The 21706-nt window shown below is 43.7% G+C and overlaps 1 protein-coding gene across 1 annotated transcript; it reads right to left on the bottom strand.

Moving 5' to 3' along the window:
* Nucleotides 1-100: 100 nt before the first annotated feature.
* Nucleotides 101-21588, bottom strand: LRRC52 (leucine rich repeat containing 52). The gene is made up of 2 exons (XM_063103925.1): nucleotides 20967-21588; nucleotides 101-426 (listed from the first exon to the last, which is right to left on the bottom strand). The coding sequence occupies exons 1-2, from the start codon at nucleotides 21586-21588 to the stop codon at nucleotides 101-103; spliced, it is 948 nt and encodes a 315-aa protein (XP_062959995.1).
* Between the last annotated feature and the right edge of the window lie 118 nt (nucleotides 21589-21706).

The raw sequence follows: 21706 nt of genomic DNA, 5'->3' as shown, positions 1-21706 counted from the left end.
GCTTCAATCTTTAAGACAGCTCTGAGGTGGTGGGATGGGGAGGGTAAGAGAGAAAGCAGGGAGGCTGGGGGAAGGAGGATCGGAAAGTGGTCTCTGGCAACTAAATCAGTTGAGGAAAACTATCGTGGCCCGAGTTAACCCTGGTTTGGAAAAATCGCCTGCCGACTTCCTCCCTTTGCCCAGCCTCGTCCTCAGGCTCGTCCTCACGGGTCTTGCGGCGGGTGTTCTGGTAGAGCACAGCACACACACCTGTGAGCCAGGCGGCCACAGTGCCTGCGGCGAAGATGCAGAAGCCGATGAGCAGCAGGAAGATGTAGTCTTGGCGGTCCAGGTGCGTGATGCACATGTACCGGAGTGGGTTCCCCACCCGTGAGATGGGCCACCCTGCCAGATCTGTGGGCTCCACACATGTGGCATTGAGATCATCTATGAAACAAAACAAAACAAAACAAAACAAATCAGGTAGAGTGCTCAAAGCACAACTCACGTGGTCCTAAGGCCAAAGGGGACCTGAAGGGGCTGTCTGGAGCCTCCCTAAAGTGTGGTCTGTGGGCTGGCAGTGTTGGCATCGCTGGACATTGTTAGAAACGCAGAATCTCAGGCCCTACCCCATACCTCCTGAGTTAGAATCTGCATCTCAACAAGATCCCCAGAGGATTTGTTGGCACATGAAACTTTGAGAAGTACTGTGCCTGGACTACTTGTCCCCAGGCTTAGCTGCATTCAGGTCATAAAAATGGGCTTCATTTCTTAAAGATCCTCAAGGAAGGAGAGACCACAACAGGAGCTGGGAGGTTGGAAACTTCAGCAAGATTGCCCTGAAGTGTCGACACTCTTCAGACCTCCACCAAGGTTCATCATGTCCTTCTTGCCCCTTCCTCTTCTTGACCTTTATTTTCCCCTTAATCTTGTTAACTTTACCCTGTGCCTGAGTCCAACCACGGACCACTAGTGCCACTCAAGAGCATCACAAACCACTTGGCTCAACTCTAGGGAGGGATGAGATTCCCTGAAAGGTGTACCATGTGTTCTCTACCCCACCTTCCAACCCCACCCCTCATGTTCCAGGAGAAGTCAGGGAGAGCTCAGGGTAAACAGATTACCAGTAGGAGAAGCAGCTCTGCTTCTTCGTGGTGTTGCTGGCATTCACTAGGTGATCACATAATCTATGTTAGTCTTCAGTCCTTTTTAGCAGCTGATTCAACTCCCTGCCTACTTCCTCACATCTAGGACCAAGGCCTTCAGTATATGACAGAAAGAAAAGTGGGCTATGGAGCTAGAAAGACCAGAGGTCTAATCCAGACTGTCTCTTGCTAATTTTGCAAACTTAGGCAGGATACCTGATTATCTCTCTGAATCCCATTTCCTCATTTTACAAGTGCAAAGAATGATACCTATTCTCAGGTTAGTGGAGAGGTGAGAAGGGAGGCTGTTGTCCCTGGTGCAAAGAATACCCACAGCTCTATACCCAGCCCTGCATTTTTCTAGCTCTGTATACTCTGCCATGCTGTTGCTGAGAAGCCTGTGTTGGTTTTCCGGGTGAATACATCCAGCGTGCCTTACATAAATGAGTTGAAGCTCAGGGTTGAGACAAGGGCTTGAGATAACCATGATCAAAAACATAACAGCAGCTAATGTAAACTAAGCTCTTACTACATGCTAAGTGATTTACAAATTTTACCTCATTTAATTCTTTTTTTGTGTGTGTGTTGCTGTATTCTGTTTGCTAATTTTTTTGTTATGAATATTCATGAGATACAATGCTGATTGCCACCCCTCATGCCCGTGATGTGGGGGCCAGATTCATACTGACTGTATACCCATAACCACAAATTGCATTTGTACCCCGTGTCCCCCATCCAATTATCCACAACCTCCCTCCTCCTCCTCCCTCCCCCTCTCCACTTTGTAGCCCATAGAATGTTCTCTTCCTCTGCAAGTCCAGGGCACCACTGTGGTCTTTCTTTCCTTCATTCTTTCTCTCTTAGCTCCCACATATGAATGAGTACATGCAGTATTTATCCCTCTGTGCTTTGCTTATTTCACTGAACATAAGTTTCTCCAGGCTCATCCATGTTGTTGCAAATGGGAGAATTTCATTCTTTTCTATGGCAGAGTAGTATTCCATGGTGTATATATACCACAGTTTCCTTATCCAGTCATCTATCGAGGGACATTTAGGCTGGTTCCATGTCTCGGCTATTGTAAACAGAGCTGCAATGAACATGAGAGTTCAGATATCTCTTTGATATGATGATTTCCACTCCTCTGGGTATATACCCAGAAGTGGGATTGCTGGATCATATGGAAGCACAGATTTTATGAACAGCAGCCCGAAAGCACAAGCAGCAAAAGAAAAAATAAACAAATGGGACTATATCAAACTAAAAAGCTTCTGCACAGCAAAGGAAACAATCAACAGAGGGAAACGACAACCTACAGAGTGGGAGAAAATTTTTGCTAACTATGCATCTGACAAAGGATTAATATCTATAATATACAAGGTACTCAAACAATTATACAGTAAAAAAACAAATAACTCATTTGAAAAATGGGCAAAGGAGCTGAATAGACATCTTTCAAAGGAAGACATACAAATGGCCAATGGGTACATGAAAAAATCCTCAACATCGCTAGTCATCAGGGAAATGCAAATTAAAACTACATTGAGATGCCACCTCACTGCAGTTAGACTGGCTATAATCAAAAAGATGGTGACTAACAAATGCTGGCGAGGGTGTGGGGAGAAGGGAACACTCTTACACTGTTGGTGGGACAGTACATTGGTACAACCACAATGGAAAACAGTACAGAGCTTTCTCAAACAACTTCAGATCTCATTTAATTCTCACACCCTTGATGCACATAATATTATCATCCTTGTTTTACAAATAAGGAAACTGAGACTCAGAAGGTTTTATAACTTGAAGGTTCTAGATAAACTGCAGGATCTAGGCAGGAGACAGAAGACAGAGAAAACCAAGACTGAGCTGTCTGAGCTTCTTTTGCAGAAGTGGGAGGTAAAAACAGAAGCTGGAGTGGACAGAAGCGTCCCCTAAACTTGAGGGCAGGAACCACCTGACTCTGTGGAAGCATAGATAACCTTGGTGACCAGTGAAGGTAGGAAAATTAGGTTTGGGAGGGAGCTAGAAGCAGGAGAATTGGAGAAGGGAGTACAAAAGGGAGTTGACTGGAGAGAAGGCAGTTGGGTTTGGGTGGCTGGAGAGAGCTGTCCTCACCACTTGGACACCACCACCTGCACCTTGCTCTGTATCAGTGCACCTGAAGTGAAGTCATTCAGTTATGTTCAAGAAGACGGCCTGAAGTGTGTAATGTTGTTGAGCATTTGCTCTTGGAGGAAGTTGTAGACACTGGAAGGGAAGCCAGTGCAGGGACTATATCACATCCACTATTTGCAGTAATCACAGAGGAAAGAGGAGAAAGAAACTCTTCTCTAGACTAAATGTGGGACACTGGCCCTCAGGGAGACCCTGCCCACCTGAGAGCTCTCAAGTAAAGGGAAAGGAGTTGGGGATGTGAAGAAGCATGAACACAGTTATGCCTCTAGACCTCTTTCTAGCCATCCTGGCTTGAAGACCTCTGGAGCTTTGCCCAGGATGCCCAAGAGTGGGGCTGGAGAGGATTGGGGAACCTCCTGGGAACTGTTCAGAAATTCTATCAAGAGAGGGCTCAGGTCACCTGCCCACACTGCCAGAGACATAGGAATATACACAGAAAGATGTATTTAAGAAGGGAAAACGTGGGATTTTCAGGGTTTGGGGTGTGTCTAGGGGGGCTTATCTCATTCTATTTTTAAAAAGATTGAGCTTTCAAATTGAGTCGGCAGAGATGAGACTAAACATTAAATACACATTTCCCCATTTTGGAGCATTAACCTTGAAAGGAGCAATTAGGCAGTGATTTTAATGCATTGTTCAGCTGCTGTTAAGGAAGGGATGTGGGTGGCTCTGTTGGGAGGAAGGCTGGGGTTTTTCTACCATGGCATTCTCTCTCCCCCTCCCCACTGTCACCGCCAAGGTTTGGGCTTTCCTCTCTCTATCTCCCTACCTCCATTGTTTCCACGTTTCCCAGCTCTGGTCTATCTTACGCACTCCTGCCAGATTACCTTCCTCAAGTACAGTTCTTCCCAGATACACTCTGGCTCAACGCCCCCCACCCCAATTTCCCTAGGACCTCAGAATAACATCTAGACCACTCCGTTCATTCAGAGCCCTTTAGCATCTGCCCCCTCACCCTTGCCCACCTCACTTCTCAGCACTCCTGGTAACCCACCTTTGCTCTGGTCAGATTAAACAACATATGATTCCTTGATTACATGTTGCCCTTGCCCTCATCTGTTCTTTTTGCATCAAATGCCTCTTCCCCCAGGTTTTGCATGATCGACTTTCTCAAACCACCCCATCCTCATAGCTCAGAGGACATGTGATTGCTCCAGAACTCACCCATAGCATTTCCTTTTATTATTCTTTATGCACCTATCACACTCCACCTTGCATGACGGCTATATACATGTGCATCTTTTCTCCCCTAATAGATGGACTTTTAGCTCTTGAAGGCATAAATCATGTCTGATCATTATTGTTCTTGTCCATAAGAGCTATCATACGTTGACTAAAATTGCTTAATTTATAAATATTTGGAGATTTTATAGTAGTATTTTTAATTATTGATTTCTGGTTTCATTCTATTGTGGTCAGAAACATACTTTCTGCAATTTCAATCTTTTGAAATTTCTTGAGAATTTGCTTTATGGTTGAGCATAAAACCAGCTTTAGTATATTTTTCATGTGCTCTGAAAAAAATATGTATTTTGTCTTTGTTGTGTACATTGTTCTATGTATGTCAATTAGGTTGTGGTGGTGTACAGATCTTCTACACCCTTATTGACTTTATCTATAAGCATCTATTGTTTCTTATTACTATTAGTCTGCTGTATTTTAATTACTGTGAAAAGTATGAGAAAGTCACCAGTTATGATTGTGCATTTGCCTATTCCATATAGTTCTGTCACGTTTTGCTTTATGTATTTTGAAGCTATGTTATTAGATGCATACAAAGTTATAACCTTTATATCTTTCTGGCAGATTTACCCTTTTATCATTGAACAACATCTCTCATTATCTCTAGTAATGCTTCTACCCTTACAAAGTCTACTTTGTTTGACGTTAGTACCGCTGTATTGAATTTCTTTTGGTTAGTGTTTGCATTGTGTATCTTTTTCCATCCTTTTGCTTTTAATCTTACTATGTTTGTATATTTAAGGTATATTTTTATAAGCAGCAGGTAGCTGGGTTTTGCTTTTTATCCAAGCTAACAAACTTAGTGTTTTAATCAGGCCATCAACATTTAATGTAATTAGTGATATATTTGGATTTATATCTAGTATCTTACTATTTGTTTTCCATTTGTCCCACTTATTTCATGTCCCTTTTCTTCTCTTTTGTTGCTTTATTTTATTTTATTTCACTTCCTTTTCTTTAGCTTGTTAGTCATACATTCTTTTCCTATTCTGGTATGATGACTTTAGAGATTTCATATCTGTTTACTGATCCTGGAGGGCCTGATATAGGCTAGGTACCATATGAGGTGCTTTACAAAATTAAGCGCTAAGCTCTACTCTTGACCACCCGACAGGGTAGTTTTAATTTTCTCATGCTATGGAATGAATAAACTGTACACTAATTCTTACCTCTCTGGCTTTCTTATCTCCTTGCCTCTCACACAGGGCTACCAGGTACTGTTGTGCATATCGTGCTCTGCACATCTCCTGGGGATTCCATTCACATTATAGACAGGTAACTAGGCCCCATGTTATCCCTTCCTTCATCCCCTCCAGTGGGGCCAGGGCATTTGCCCCAGTTAAAGATCCTAGGTGTAATTACAAATGTCATTAATGTTTAACTTCTTGTAAATTGTTCCCAAGGAAACAAACCACCAAGTGTTTATTTCTGTACACAGCATGTTGCTCACAGCCAGAAAACCAGTCTGCAAGAACCAGCTGCACAGAGGAACAGGAGTTTCTGTCACTCAGAACCATACCTATTAGTGCAGGAGCCCAGGAGGCTTCCCTTTCCAAAAGCAGTCTTGAACCCAGTGGTTATAAGAGGAACTGCTCCTTTTCTTGGCCTACAGAAGGGACCACTGTTCTGCCCAGGTGGCTGCTGCAGGTTCCCAGGGGCTTGGTGCCCCAGAGCAGCCAGGCCCTGTGTGGGTTGCTCTGAATCCCCTGTGGCAGCACTTGCTCAGGAACCATCTGGACTGACCAGAGGGTCGAGGCTCCAGGAGGTGTCAATGTAAAGTAAGGATGGAATTTGAAGACACGCCCCCACCCCCATTGAACTGCAATGACCTCTCAGAGAGTGAGCACCAGTACTCTTTCAAGTACTTCATCAATTTCTACCCTGAACCAAGAAAAAAGCCAAATTCCCCCATTTCTTATTAGGCCCTAGCTCACCCAGCATCATTAGGTGTACAGTGCTTTGTCTTCCTTCTTATTTTTTCTCCAGCTAAATTATATATTTGTCAAGGAAATTGATTTGCCACTTATTCTTTTGTCTGCCTCCACCCCCTAGACTATAAACTCTATGAGCATGTGGATTTTTGTCTGATTTGTTCACTGTTCTATCCCCAATACCTAAAATGATGCCTAGCACACACCAGAGCTCAAGGTATGTTTGTTGAATAAATTCAATGTTATTTGTCATTACTACACCTCAGAGTCACTGTCATCAATGGACTCTCAGCTGGAGAAAAGAGAAACTGGGTGGTAGAAGACCATAGGTGGGTCAGCCAACCTCTGACCACCTTGGACTACTCTACACTAGGTGAAAACCAATCCCTGCCTACCCTATGAGTCTGGGAGGATTTGGTGAAGTCTCTGAGGAGACAGGAACCAAATGAAGAAGTAAGCCTTGAACTGAGAAGGGCACCTCCTCTGTCTTCTGAAGTTGCAGAGAAGGAGACAAAGGTAGGAATGTGAGAATGAAAGGGCTGTAGCATGACATCAAAAGGCAATCATTATTATCCCCCAATTACTGTTTGAGTGCTGTTTGGGAGCTGAGGCCCTTTTTGTTCACTTTTGTATCCCTAGTGCCTAGCACAGAGTAGGTGCTTAATAAATGTCTGTTGAATGCATACATGACAGATTGGGTGGATTATTGGTCTGGTCTCCTATAGCACTTTTTCAACTCCCATGTCTTTGGCCTGCTGTTTAGAACAGGTCCCCCAATTTCAACTGGAATTTGAAAGGATCACTACTATATTCTGCTCTTCTATGGGTGGCCCAGAGGAGGTGATTCCCTAGGAGGGAACCTAGATTGGGCAATATAGCAGCCCAACACCACTGAAGCCAACAGGCCAGCAAGGTCACCATCCTCAGATCCTCAAGCAGGGTCCTGGTGCTGGTTTCTACCTTTGCCTACCTGGAGCCACGTTTCTTTGTGGTCCAGCTTTCTTCCCATGATGGCTGCTATGGGTTGAATGTGCCCCCCAAAGGTATTAGAAACTTAATCCCCATTGTGACAGTGTTATGAGAGTGGGAAATCCTATTATGGTAATTGAAAGGTGGGACCTTTAGGAGGTGATTGGATTATGAGGACTGTACCCTCATGAATGGATTAATCCATTGACGGTTTAATGGGTGGTCATAGGTGTGGTTCTGATGACTTTATAAGGAGAGCAAGTGAGCAGGTTAGCTCTCTTGCTCAGCCATTCACCATGTGACACCCTGCATCGCTGTAGAGTCACCACCAACAAGAAGGCCCTCTTCAGATGTGTTCCCTGGACCTTGGACTTCCCAGCCTCAGAAACTGTAAGAAATAAATTTTGTTTCTTTACAAATTACCCAGTCTCAGGTGTTCTGTTATAAGACACAGAAATGGACTAATACAACAGCATAAGCCAGGGTTCAACAAAATACAATGGTGGGCCAAATCCAGCCTGTTCCCTGTTTTTGTACATGCTGCTTTCATGCTAATCACAGAGTTGACCAGTTCCAACAAAGATCCACAAAGCCTAAAATATTTACTGTTGACCTTTTACAGAAAGTGTGTGCTGACTCTTGGTCTAAAGCATCCTTGGCATCTTGAAATATTAAGGATTTGGATGATTTGGGCCTGTCCAAAGTACAGTTCTTATCCAGTACTCACAATTTTTTCCTCTTGGATAGAGAGTCCACAGTTCTATAAAGGTTAAACGTGATTCATAGACTCATTGTATGTACAGAAGAGACCTTGAAGTTCAGCAAGTTCAACCTGATTATTCCTGTGCTTTGCAGGTGTTTTGTGATAATAGGACTGGTCTTTTGTATAACTGGTTGCATATGGGTATGATTCATAGGCAGAAAGTCCCCTTTTCCTGATAATTCCTTTTCAAGTGCTTGTCAGTACCCAGAATTCTGTCAGCAGGAGATAAAAACTTTTGTTTCACCAGTAAAATAAGACAAAGTGTAAAGTCTTCTGAAAAGGAAGAAAATGACTTAATCCCTGCCCAGGGATAAACTCCTGCTACCACCTTTCATGAGTAGGTTTTGAAGGATTAAGGGGAAACAGCTGTGTGCCAGGGCTGGGGGCTGGTACCTGGTGGTTCTTGGAAGCTACAGGCAAACTCTAGTTTCTCCTCAGTTTGGCCTAGAGCTGGATATACTTCATAACTACCTATCTACTCAACAATATCCTGATGGTGGGCAGTCGTCTTCATGGATAACAGAAATTTAGGAAATCTCAGTAGCTGAAGGGCACCATCATTCACCAGTGGACTAGGCAGAAACATGGGAGTCCTTTTTTGCGTCCTCGGTCACACCACATATTCAAAGCATAAGCAAATCCTGTTAATCCTACCTTCAAAATATGTCCTGATTCTTACATCTTCTCGTCCTCTGGACTGTCACCCTGGTCCCAGCTGCCATCCTCCCTCGCCTGAACTGCGTTAGCCTCCTAACTTGTGTCCCTGCTTTTCCCAATAATCTCTTCCCCATATTGCAGTGGGAGCAATTTGTAAATCATAGATCATGTCACTTCCCTGCTCAAAACCCTTCCATGACTTCCTGTCACAGTTCGAATAAGATCGAAAACCTCTTCATGGCCTACCGACCCTATGTGATCTGGCCCCTGACTAATTTCCTCATTTCTTTCCTTTCTCCCCTCCCTTGACTCTGCTCCAGCCACACTCACCTTCTAATATTTCAAAGCCATTCCACCCCAGGGCCTTTCATTTGCTCTTCCCTCTGTTTACAAAGACCGCCCCCACCCCCATGTCATATCTCTGTGGCTTGTCCCTTATTTATCCAGTTCTCTGCTCAAATGTCACCTCCTTAGGCCCACCTGGCCTAGAGTATTTGCCTTGTTCTCAGTCCCAGGCACACTCCCCACCTCCCTTCTCTTATTTTCCTTGGTAGCACTTCTCATTACTTGACATTGTGTCATATATTTATTTATTTATTGTTGTCCTCTCCCACTAGAGTGTAAGTTCCATGACAGTATGTCTGTTTCTGTTCACAGGGACGTCCAGTGCCTGGCCCGAGCCCTGGCACCTAGCGGGTGCTCAGTAACTATCAGTGAACGAAGGCACTCGGGTGCCAGACTGGGATCCTTACCCCTCCATGAATGTCACATAGGGATACCAATGCCCACATCTCACCTCAGCCAAATGCTGTGGCTGAAGAATCTTGGCTGTTGAAGAAAATACATGGAAAATGACGAGTTTGTCTAACATAATCTAACATAATTCTAGTCTTAAGTATGTTTTAATTGGATGAATTAGATGTATTAGTTATTCCTTTATTTTAGTTGAGGGAAAGGCCAAATCTACCACTGAGTGATCAAAAAAGGTATCATTGCATATGGGCTAGGAATGGGGTAGGTGCTCTTTACATAACGTCATTTTGAAAGCTTTAACATCCCCCCTCCCCAGAATTCTGGTGCCCCACCCCGAGTCTGACTCCCTGTGGACAATGCACCCCAGCAGAAGTATAGCATCTGCTCACCCTGTTGTTTCTGCAAACCCACACCACTCTACCCTTCTCTGTATCCCTTGTGGCTCTCAGAATCAGCACTCAGCAAACTCACTCTCACTTTCTTTAAGAATTGGAACAATAATGATTAGCATTTTATCTAGCTAGCATTAGTTGAACACTTACTAGAGTAGTTCTAAAATCTTCATGTGGTTATTTCATTTAATTATCATAACAATTCAAGGAAAGAGGTACTATTTTATCTCCATTTTACAATGAGGAACCTGGTGGCATGGAGATTACTGTGGTCTGGATTGCACACAGTCTAGCAGTTGGTAAGTCACAGAGGCAGGATTAAAAACCAGAGGGTCTAAATGCAGAATCCATCTTAGTTCTACCTGCTCAGCTGGGATGTGAACATATAATCACCCAATTGGGTTGATGTTTTGGAAGCGTCATAGAAAACATCACGTGAAACTGTGTGCTTTACAGATACAAAGTCATTCTTTGTCTTTTATCTCCCTGGAAGTAAAACAGAGGCTCTCAGAGGGCCCCTCATTGCATTTGTCCCATGTTGTCACACTCGTCCCTGTCTGTGCTTACCCTTGCTTCCTTCTCTGCAGTCCCAGAGGACAGAGGAGATGTCCTTTCCCTTTCAAGGCTCACCCTCACATTTGGTCCTGGAGACCACCCACTCCTGCCTCCTTGGTAGCTTCACCCCATCAGTTATTCCCTCTCTCCTGTGTCTTTGCCCATTCTCTCTGCATTGACCACTCATCAGCAGATAAACACTTACTTGGACCTCTTGTTCCCTAAAAAATACTCTTTCTTTACTTGCTTCCCCTCCAACTATCACTCTATCTCCTTCAGTCCACAGCCAAGCTTCCTAGAAGAGTAACTTACATGGTTTTCTCTGCTGCTCTTCTTTGCTGTGCAGTCCATAACCCACTGCTGTCTGCTGTCCACTCCCAGCAGGACACTGGAGCTACTCAAGACAGCAGGGATCTCTTGGTAGCTAAATCTGATGGACAGTTTTCAGTCCTGATCTGACCTGCTCCCACTTTTTGGAACTCTTTGTTTCCCATGAATTCACCCTCTTCTAATTTCCTTTCTCTGGCTGCTCCTACCCAGAGCACTTCATGGGTGGCTCTTCCTTGCCTGACTCTTCAATATGTTGCGTCCCTACAGCTTCTGTACTAGGTCTTTATTATCCTCTCATTTTAAACTCTTTTTCCTGGTTGATATCTTCTGATTGGTTTTAACAATCACTAGGGAGCCAAAGATCCTCAAGTATATATTTTATGCCCTGTTGTATATTATGAATTTCAGGTCAGAATGTTCAAATGTTTACTGATTCACAGGGACCTCTGACTTAACAAGCTCAAAATGGGACTTGGCTTCTCCCCTGTTATGGTTAATTCTAGGTGTCGACTTGATTAGATTAAAGACTACTGAGAACCTGTTAAAGTTATCTTTTTAGGTGTGTCCCTGAGGGTGGTTCCAGAAGAGATTAGTATGTGGGCCTGAGTGGATGGGGTGGGAAAGGTCCCCCCACAGTATGGGTGGGAACTGTTCAATCTGCTGGGGACTCAGGGAGAACAAAAATGGAGGAAAAGGCGAATCTCTCTCCCTAATTGCTGGATCTGGGATATAATCTGTTTTCCTGTCTGTGGGCATCAGATCTTGAGACTCTTCAGCTTTTGGGTTCCAGAAATTACACCAAAGGCACTGTCGCTTCCCTGGTTCTGAAGCCTTCAGACTTGGAGTGAGCTACACTACTGGCATCCTGTTTGCAAATGGCCTATCGTGGGACTCCTCAGCCTTCACAATCATGTAAGCTAATTATCCTAATAAATCTCCTCTCATATATTTATGTACACATCCTATTGGTTCTGTCTCTCTGGAGAACCCTAATACCTCCCTTCACCCCCTCACTGACCCTGCTCCAAGAGTGTCTGTCTCAGCAAAGCCCCAGTAGTTGTCCAAGCCAGAGCCTTGGGAGTTATCCTTGATTTTTAGCTTTCCTTTATTTTCCATATCTCATTCATTCATTCAATATATATTTACTGGGCATTTATATATTTACTTGTGCTGGTTTCTGAAGTTTCAGAAAGGCACACTCTCAAAGAGCTTCCAGTCTGTCAGAGAAGACAGATGTTAAATTAACACAAATTTATTAATTACTTAGAATTGTGACAGAAGTCACAAAGGGAGTATAAGGAACCATGAGAGGGTCTAGTTCAGTTCCAAGTCCTGTTGTTTCTGTCTTCTAAAGGGTTGCTTCTGACCTGTCTACACCTCTCCATCCTCACTGCTGCTGTAGGCTGCCATCCTCTCTGGCTTGGATGCCTATGGGGGTCTCCTTCCCAGAACTACCTCTAGGCTTGCCTGCCTCCCAATGCTTCTCAGGGTGCATTGCATATTCCCCAGAAAATCATTCAAGGCCTTTCATGGATGGACCCTTGTCTTTCTTTTCTAGCTGCATCCACTCTCTGCTGGATTACCTCCAGGTTGGGGAGCTCTTCACCCCTAGAGAGCAGAAAAGACTTGCACTGCTGCCTTCCAGAGGCCCGAGTGATGTTGGGTGACCTGAGGGGCCATGTGTAGAGGTCTGGCATTTCTGACCTAGGAGGAATCTTAGATCACCTACTCTCAGGAATCCCAACTGGGTTGAGTTAGAGAGTGTGTCAGAATCACCTGGAGAGCCTTCCCAAACCACACTGTTTGCCACTCCCATCCCTTCTTGGATTTTCTGTATGGTTTAGGGATCACTGACTCAGTTGTACTTCCAGCCTTCTCATTGCCCTCAGGAGGCTGTTCTTCTGGCTTTCTGCAGGAGGGAACTACAGGGCAGGGAGTTTGTCATAAGGTGGGAGAGCCATTCTGGCAGAGCAGTCGACGGCCTTAGAACTGTCTGCTGCCCAGACACTCTCTCTTTTGGCCTCTGATCTTTATTTCAATTTCTCTGATGGAGGAGATGGGTTCGCATTAATAGTGCAATAGTGAAAGGACTTGAATTCATTCTGGAAATCTAAGTTTTGGCACAGTTGTGGATGACTTTGTACTTGATTGGTTGAAATGGGGCTATTATCTTATTACAGCACCCTTGAATAGAAGATGAAATAGCCTTGGAATGAAACTAAGATGTTCTGTGCTCAAAATGCCCTCAAATGACTTGGACCTGAAGCAGCACATGCCCCAACCCATCTGCTCCCTGCAGATGTCCCTGAGTGGCTTTGTCCACCTGCCTCTGCAGCACCCTTGCCCAGACTTCTCTTTGATGTGTGAGTCCTATCACTGGGCTCAGTAAGACTCTAGGAACTATAATTGAAGAGCTGACACAGAAGGACCTCAAACTGCTCCACTCCTATCCCTGATAGTCTGTCATTTTTTGAATTCTCACCGTTTCTGGTTGTTCCCTATCAAATTGCAAATGCCCTTTATGGAGACATTTCAAAACATTGTTATCCATTTAAATGTGGTGCAAATCAATTTATTCACCCATTGGAGCAGCTACTGAAGGTTCAGGACACAGGCCATTGCCATAGAGTTTCTTAAAATGTGACCTGTGACCACCTGTATTGGCAGCTCACTGAATCAGAATCTTGGGATGTGGGGCCTGGGATTCTTGTGCTCCTTGGAGTTTGAGAACCACTGTTTGAGCAGGTCAGACCTGGGAGGAAAGTCTGGGGCACTGAGTCCCTTAGCGGTGGAGACATTGTTCTAGTCAAGTTGAGGATGCTTAAGACAGGAGGTGGGAGAGTGCAGTAGTTAAAGGCTGTCAACTACTTAACTGTACTTCCTAATCATGTGACCATACCCCTTGTCACTAGAAACACCTCTGTCTTAGCACTCACTCATTCTGCACTTGCTCGCCTAGGACCGTGTCTGCTGAACACTGCATTTCTTTTACATCAGATGTGTCTTATCTTTCCATTCAGGTCCACAGACTGCCAGCTAGTAGAGGCCTTTGAGAGGATCTAATCCTACACCCTTATTTTAAAGACAAGAAAGTGAGACTCTGAGAGGGGAAATAACTTTCCCAAAATCACACAATGGCATTGCCATGGCCAGGACAGGGCTTCCTGGCTTTCAACACTATTTTCTGTCTCTTGCATCCCTAGATTGTCTTATCAAAGACAGGAATTATGACTTCTTTCTCTGTGTTAAAAATACCCCAGCATTATAATACAACGTTGGGCACTTAATGAGCATTCAATAAACATTTCAGAGTTGACTGGACTGTGATGTGCTTGATAGCAAAGAAATATGGCATTGGGGAATAACCTTGAACTTGGATGTCAGGATATCTCTGTGCTGGGCTTGGTCTACAGCCACTTATCTGTGAGGAAGTGGATTCTAGAATTCCAATTTAAGCATCTTATGTAAAAAAGCTGTCTGACCAATATGGTAGACACTGGTCTTGGGTGGTCATTTAAATGAGTTGAATCGAAATAAAATTTAAAAATTCAGTTCTTCAGTTGTACGAGCCACGTTTCAAGAGCTCAATAGCCACATGTGGCTAGTGGCTTCTGCATTGGATGCCACATGTATAGATTGTTTTCACCATTGCAGAAACTTGATTGGAAAGCATTGGATTAGACTTTGGGGGTAGAGGGGGAGGGGATATAGAAGGCCAGATTCCTTATGTCCAGGAGCTTAGAGTTGAGTGAATGTTTGAGAGCGTCCTGAGAGTCATGTGACCCTGTCCCACTAGAGAAAACAAATATCCTGGGAAGAACTCAATTACCACTTTCACCTTCAGATAGAGTTAATGACTGAAAAATTACAGTTCCAGCCAGAAACTAGTCCTCCTAGTTGCTGACCAGAGCCAGAAAGGAAATGGACTGTGTCAGTCTGTTCTTAACTCTGTATTGATCAGAGCACACTAGAGCACCCTGGCAAAGGACACCGTATTTCCATTCCTGCTGTAATTTTTGTATTTGGAGAAGGAATATGTGAATTCTTTGAAGACTTAATACTTTTCAGTACATCTGGTGAGTATGCTATTGAAGGGTTTCTTTTGATTCAGACCTTTGATAATAGCATCAAATCTCTTGTCAATTTGTGAAAGTTTCAATATTCCTGTTCAGTGTAGCCTTGTGATTAAACAAAACACTTGGCTTCCTCTGCATCCCCTCTACAGGGGCACCTTTAGCCAAAATGTGACATAGAGGATGGACACATTATTGCACTCATGTCTTTTCTTTTAAGACCTCTCTATTTCCTTCCTGAACCTCTGCTTCCTTCAAAGTTCCCCACTGTGGCAGAATTAATCTTAGCTAATTGGATTTCCCAAGAATTCACTCCTCCCTCTGATACAAGAGCTGATAAAAGTTTAGGGGCACATGTATTATTCTTCCCAGGAGTTCATGTATTTTTGCAGGGTCCTCTTCAAGATTATGACACTTTTTGGGGACCCACAGGGGTGAATTTCTAATGGCTAATTTCAGCTCATTGATAGGCAGTGGATGGGGAGATACCGGGGCAAAGGTAGTGCTTAGTACAGTTGAATCACAAAATCACACCACGTTGGCGACTTCTTTCTCTCAAGGCTGTGCCTGCCCCACTGTTGGACTGCCCTCCTTGCCCTTATCGTAGAAAGCTGTTTGCACATCCATGCCTGCCTCTGGAAGTGGGGCTTGTCTTTAGGTAGAGCCTCAGTTCCAGATTCAGAGACTCAGGAGCAGCCACCTTGATGCTGGGCCAGCCCTGAGTCTCATGGCCCAGGCTGAGGCCAAGTCTTGATATGGGCTTCTGCTTTTGATCTCCGGGATCTGAACCCCTGTTCACCTAATACCTGACTCCCTCCAAAATTCCCCTTGCCCCATTTTCTTGGGGGATTAGAGTCCTAGGACATTCTGCCCACCCTCCTACATCCTATCTCTATCTCTGCCTGCGTCTCTACAGTCATGTCTCCTAGACATTGGGTTATACTGTCCTCCAGTACCACATGTGCTGAGCCTTCCTGAAGTCTGTTGCTTGTTGGGATACCACCTGACTGATGTCTGCTACTCTCCTCTCAGTATCCTGTATCTTTCTTACATCCACTAACCATTTGTTTATTGAGTGCTTATGGTGTGGCAAGCTTAATACCAATGACAGTTCATAAGTATTCTTATCTCATTCTTATGACAGCCCTAGGTATGTTGGTTCTATTATTATCTCTGTCTTAAAGATGAGGAAATTGAAGTTCAGAGAGGCTAAGTCACTTATTTGATATCCTACAGATAGTAAGTGGCAGGGTTAGGATTACAATCCAAGTCTATTTCACTCTAGAACCTGAGCTCCTAACACTGGGCTGTATTGCTTGGGGGTGGCTGTCCTTCATCACCTGTAGCCGAGGCTGTCCCACACTAGGCACATGTTGGCCTCTTTTGTCTTTCCCTGTTTAGTTCTGCTGTACCTTACTGGGCCATGGGACACTTATGGTGCAGATGACCCAGAGTCACGTGAGTCTCCATATGCAGCCCCAGGCTTCTTGGTTAGTTACCTCCTTGAGCACTTGGTTGGCACATAATAGGCACTTAATAAATATTTAAACAGATGAATGGACGAACTGAGTGGTGGCCCAGATGTCTCTTACTTCACTGCCTCTCTTTTAAAGGGATATATGTACTGGCATTCCACTGTCATATTGCTCTTAATATTGCACCAAGGTAAAATTTCCCAATGCGAAGGTTCAGTACCTCCTTGGGTCTAAAATAAACCTATCTTTAAATTGGATTTTGCTTTATAAACAACGATGTTACTCAGCTTATTTCACAAAAATTCTTTCTATATTCTGAAATGTGGGCAAATGGAGAGAGATGTGTGGGCTCTATTCTAGAACATGTCAAAGATCAACATTTTGATAGCAAATGTGGTATAAATAGGTGGGCTTAATGGTAAGAGTTCACCAAGAGTGTTTGTCAGTAGCAAAGATATTTCTACCAAACAGAGACTATGAATCATCATATGAGAGTCAAATAAAATAAATATCTTCCCTTACATGGAGATCTGGCCAAAGGGCAAGCATCTAGTGAATTTTACTCTATATGTTCACCTGTATGTGTATGTCTATGCATGCCTGTGAATCTGTATCTGTACATTTATATGTGCATATGTGTTATGTGTGTGTAATGCGTGGGTGGGTATATGAGTAGGTTGCATATGTATATTTGAAATATATATGTAGCTATATCTTTGTGTTTGTGTATGTGTGTGTTCGTATGTGTGTGTATATATGTGTGTTTGCATGTGTATTTGTATGCATGTTTATAATTGTATGTGTGTATGTGTGTACGATAAGGGAGAACCAGACTGAATAAAGCCCATCAGAGAGCAAACACTAAAGTTAGATTTATCCTTTTGGGGTTTGGGGTGAAACCTGTGTTTTCAAAGGAAGTACAGGCATATCATAAGGAATTTTTGATAATTAGTGCATATTGTCTCATAAAAATGATCTCGGGCGAGTACCAAAGGGTGGCCAGATAGGAAATAAAACTGAAGCAGCCATATGCTTATAACATGACTTATATTTATAACCAAACTGACTTATAGAATGATAGTTATCATGTGACTCAAGAATTTAAGAGGTAGTATAGCCTCATGGAAAAAGATATGAATTTGCAATAAAGAAGTTCAAATCATTTTCTTGCCATTTACTAGCTGTGTGATTTTGGGCAAGTCAGCCTATTTTCTCATCCAAGGATAGGGATAAAAATATCAATCCTGTGAGACTACAAAGGTACAGGCAACTAAAGCAAATATATGCAAATGAGACTACATCAAACTGAAAAGCTTCTGCACACTAAGGAGACACTATTAGCAGTGTGAAAAGATAACCTACAGAATGGGAGAAAGTGTTTGCAAACTGCACATCAGACAAGGGGCTAGTATCCAGAATATATAAGGAAATGAAACAGCTCAAAAGCAAAAAACCAAATAACCCAATTTGAAAATGGACAAAGGACCTGAATAAACATTTCTCAAAAGAAGACATACAAATGGCCAACGAACACATGAAAAAATACTCAACATCACTAATCATCAGAGAAATGCAAATTAAAACAACAACGATATCATCTCACCCCATTTAGAATTGCTATTATCAACGAGACAAAAAATAAATGCTAGTGAGGATGCGGTAAAAGGGAACCCTTCTATATTGCTGGTGGGACTGTAAGTTGGTACAGCCATTGTGGAAAACAGTATGGCAGTTCTTTACAATCCAGCTACTCCCACTACTGGGTATACACCCAAAAGAAATGAAATCAGTATATCAAAAAGACACCTGCAGTCCCATGTTCATTGCAATGCTATTCACAATATCCAAGAGATGGAATCCACTAAGTGCCCAGCAATGAATGAATGGATAAAACAAAACAAAACAAAACACTGTGGTATGTATGCACAATGTAACGCTGTTCAGCTATAAAAAGAAATAATATCCTATCATTTGCAGCAACATGGATAGAACTGTAAACCATCATGTTATATAAAGTAAGTCAGGCACAGAAAGACAAATAACGAATGATCTCACTCATATGTGGAATCTAAAAAGAAAAAAAGAGTGGTTCTCACAGAAATAGACAGCAGAATAATAGTTACCAAAGGCCAGGAGAGGAGTGGGTGCAGGGAGGAGAAGTGGTGGACTAATGGGTACAAAACTATGCTATTTACCCTAAGTGAATCACTGTGCATTATATGCACGTATTGAAACAACATACTGTACCCCACAAAAATAAATATAAATAAAATTGAAAAAAAAATCAATCTAGCCTCTTTCACAGGGTGAGGGCACAAAATTTAAGAGTTGGCTTGATACTCAAACTAAAGAAAATGAGACACTGAGTGTGAAAAAAACTCCCCCAGTTGCAAAGCTTTATAGGAATATGAATTATTCTTATTTCTGGCCTTGGGCTTATTCATATTTTTAAGAGATAATAATAGTGAACTGGAACAGTTGTGGGTGCCTGTGTGAGGTCCCACTGCCCAGTGGAAGAAATCTTTGTCTACCTCAAAAGACAGACTCTTCATTCGTGTGGAGCTTATGAACTTGACAAGATAGATACTCCTTTCTGATGCCTTAGCAAACATGCAGTGAATATAATCCTATTGCCTCATGATTGAATTGAAAAGTCAAGGTGTCCAAAGTTTTCAGCCTGAAAATTCTGACCAGACACAAGCAGAAATTTGATTAAGGGAGATTGAATGGGAGGTGAAGGGGTGGGCTTAGGGGCTGGAGTAGAAGCGAGCTACTTCACTCCTTTCAGCTAGGGTAAGTGGTCCCCCTGACTACCCAGGCTCTACTCAAGGAAAATGTATATGGATGGGAGGCAGGGGGCAAGAGAAAGTGGTGCCCTTCCACAGGCTTGTTGCACGAACATTAGGAACCACACTTAATGCATGAGGGTGATTAATATTGACCTTCTTTTAGAGAGCTTTCTTGAAACCATCATAGCACCAGTGAAGGAGAAGACATTACCTCTGGCTCTCAGAGAAGGTGATACAGAGAGGCAAGCCAACCTCCCCAAGAAGCTCCTGTCTTCTTTTATGATTACTTCTGTTAGGAAGGTGACTGACAAAGTTCTTTTTGATTTTTCCTAACAAGTTAAAGTATCTGGCAGTGGGGCCAGGTGCCTGGGGCACAAAATTTAAGGAGGAACTGACTCTCACTCTCAGTGAGCACTCCCTCGCAGTATCTCCTTAAAATTTGCATCCTGGGATCCTTGTGTGCCTCACGCTAGTCCAGCCCTCCCTGGAAGATGTTTTAAGACATTGGGAGGCCAGGAGCGCACATTTTTACTTGCTGCCACCACTTGGTTCCCTCCCCCCAGTTCTGCTTGAAATCTATCATTCTGGCCAAAAATATTCCTAGGACGTTGCTACCTGAGCAAGGACTTCATGGTGGAAGCTTCAGCGGACTTTTGTGAAGCTGAGTGTGTGAAACCTTTTCAAAGGCAAACACCCAGGGAAGGAGAGAAGACATGATTTTGATAGAGTTTGATTTTCTATCCAAAATCCAATTTTCCTGGATTATATCAGTGGCTCCAGACTTTCTATGAGGAGTTCTTGTTTCTCTGAAGCTCTGATTTCCCTGGATAAAAGTGCTATTGGTGGACAGGGAGGAGTGGAGTATAAGGATGGGACAGCAAGGTCCCTGAGAAGCAGCAGGGATGTGTATTGGGATGCCCCAGGGGCCGTGACAGAAGGGGTGAGGACAGTGGATAGAGTGGCAGCCCCTAACTTGGAAATCTCCCAGGTAAGACTTGAGAACCTGCCTGTAAGATTGGGATCTCCCTGCTCAACCCAGTGAGTACCATGACCCATCTTCACTGACTCATGCCCTTCTCTCCTTCCTTATGAGGGCAGCATCTGGAAAACAAGGTAGCCATCAAAAGGCTTTTCTTCTCCCTTCTTCTGTCCTTTCTCTTGTCCAGGTAGCTTATGTGTCTCTCATCTCTACTGAACTTTCCCTTCCAGATATCATACTCCTATTGGATTCTCTACTGCCTATGAATGACTGAATTTACCTTTAGATCCTGGAAAAATTCAGTCATTGAATTAGGCACATTAAAATAGTTTGCCAATGGAATACAGCATCTCCATATTACTTTATTATTTTGCTGTCATAGTACTTTATCCTTTCTGAACACATTGTTTTATTTGACTTGACAACTCTGTATGTTAGGTAGTATTATTATCCCCACTTTATGGATCAGGAAACTGAGGCTCAGAGAAATGATGGCTTTTCCAAGAGCAGCCAGCTAGTAAGTGCCAAGACTGGGACCAGGACTCAGCTCTTTGGATTCCTATACCAGAACTTTTTCTAACGAACCTTATTGCCTGTCCAGTCAACCCAGGGATGGGCTCTACAGAGCAATAAGAATGCTCACAATCAGCTGAACCCAGCTTTTGCTCTCAGCCTGACCATCTTTTGACTTCACCTTTTCTGGAACCAATTCCTCCTCCTCTGTCACATCCTCTTCCCCACACCCAATCAAGCCCTCACCTGAATGGTCCAGATGGGACACTATCAAGAAGATGGCGAAGTCCAGGAAGGAGCAGTTGCACTTCCAGGGGTTTCCACTCAGGTACAGGGTCTGCAGTACCATGAGGTGATGGAAAGCAGCATGGTCCAAGGTCTGCAAGCCAGTATTTCTGAGGTCCAGGTACCTCAGGGAAGTGGTGTTGGCAAAGGTGTACTTGTGGAGAGATAACAGCTGAGGGTTGTTGGCAATATTCAGCCGCACCAGGTTGCTGAGCACTGAGAAACTGAACGGGGAGATCGAAGTTAGGTTGTTGGAGCTGAGATCAAGGTAGATGAGTTTGAAGACCCCGATGAAGGTGTAATCCATCACCTCTCGAATCCGGTTGTTATGACAGTCCAAGTAGACAAGGTCACTGAGGAGTCCTAGGTGCATGGCTGGCAAACTAGTGATTCTGTTATCGTTCAGGAACAGCCTCCGGGTGTTCAGGGGTATGTCAGGGGGGTATTCAGTTAGCTGCAGTGCTGTGCAGATCACCTCTTGGGCTTGACACTGACAATTATTTGGACACTTCGACCCTGATATCAGCCCCATTCCAAAGGAAAAGAGTAACCACCCAGGGCCAGGGCCTGAAGCAAGGGACATAGTAAGGAGCCACGACTACCCTCCTTCCACCTTCCTGCAGGCGGGCGCTGTCCCTCTGATCCGAAGGCTGCCGAAGGGTGGGGCGGGGCGGGGGAGAGGTGCTGGAAAGAACTGTAAC

Source organism: Cynocephalus volans, chromosome 8 (assembly GCF_027409185.1).
Source record: "Cynocephalus volans isolate mCynVol1 chromosome 8, mCynVol1.pri, whole genome shotgun sequence".
NCBI classification, from domain to species: domain Eukaryota; kingdom Metazoa; phylum Chordata; class Mammalia; order Dermoptera; family Cynocephalidae; genus Cynocephalus; species Cynocephalus volans.
This window is presented reverse-complemented; position numbering and strand designations above follow the sequence as displayed.

Excerpts from the sequence above, each read along its gene's own strand:
- LRRC52 (XM_063103925.1), bottom strand. The coding sequence starts at position 21,588 with ATGTCCCTTGCTTCAGGCCCTGGCCCTGGGTGGTTACTCTTTTCCTTT. Across the intron at positions 427-20,966 it reads GTCCCATCTGGACCATTCAG|ATGATCTCAATGCCACATGT; the intron begins GTGAGGGCTTGA and ends TTTGTTTCATAG.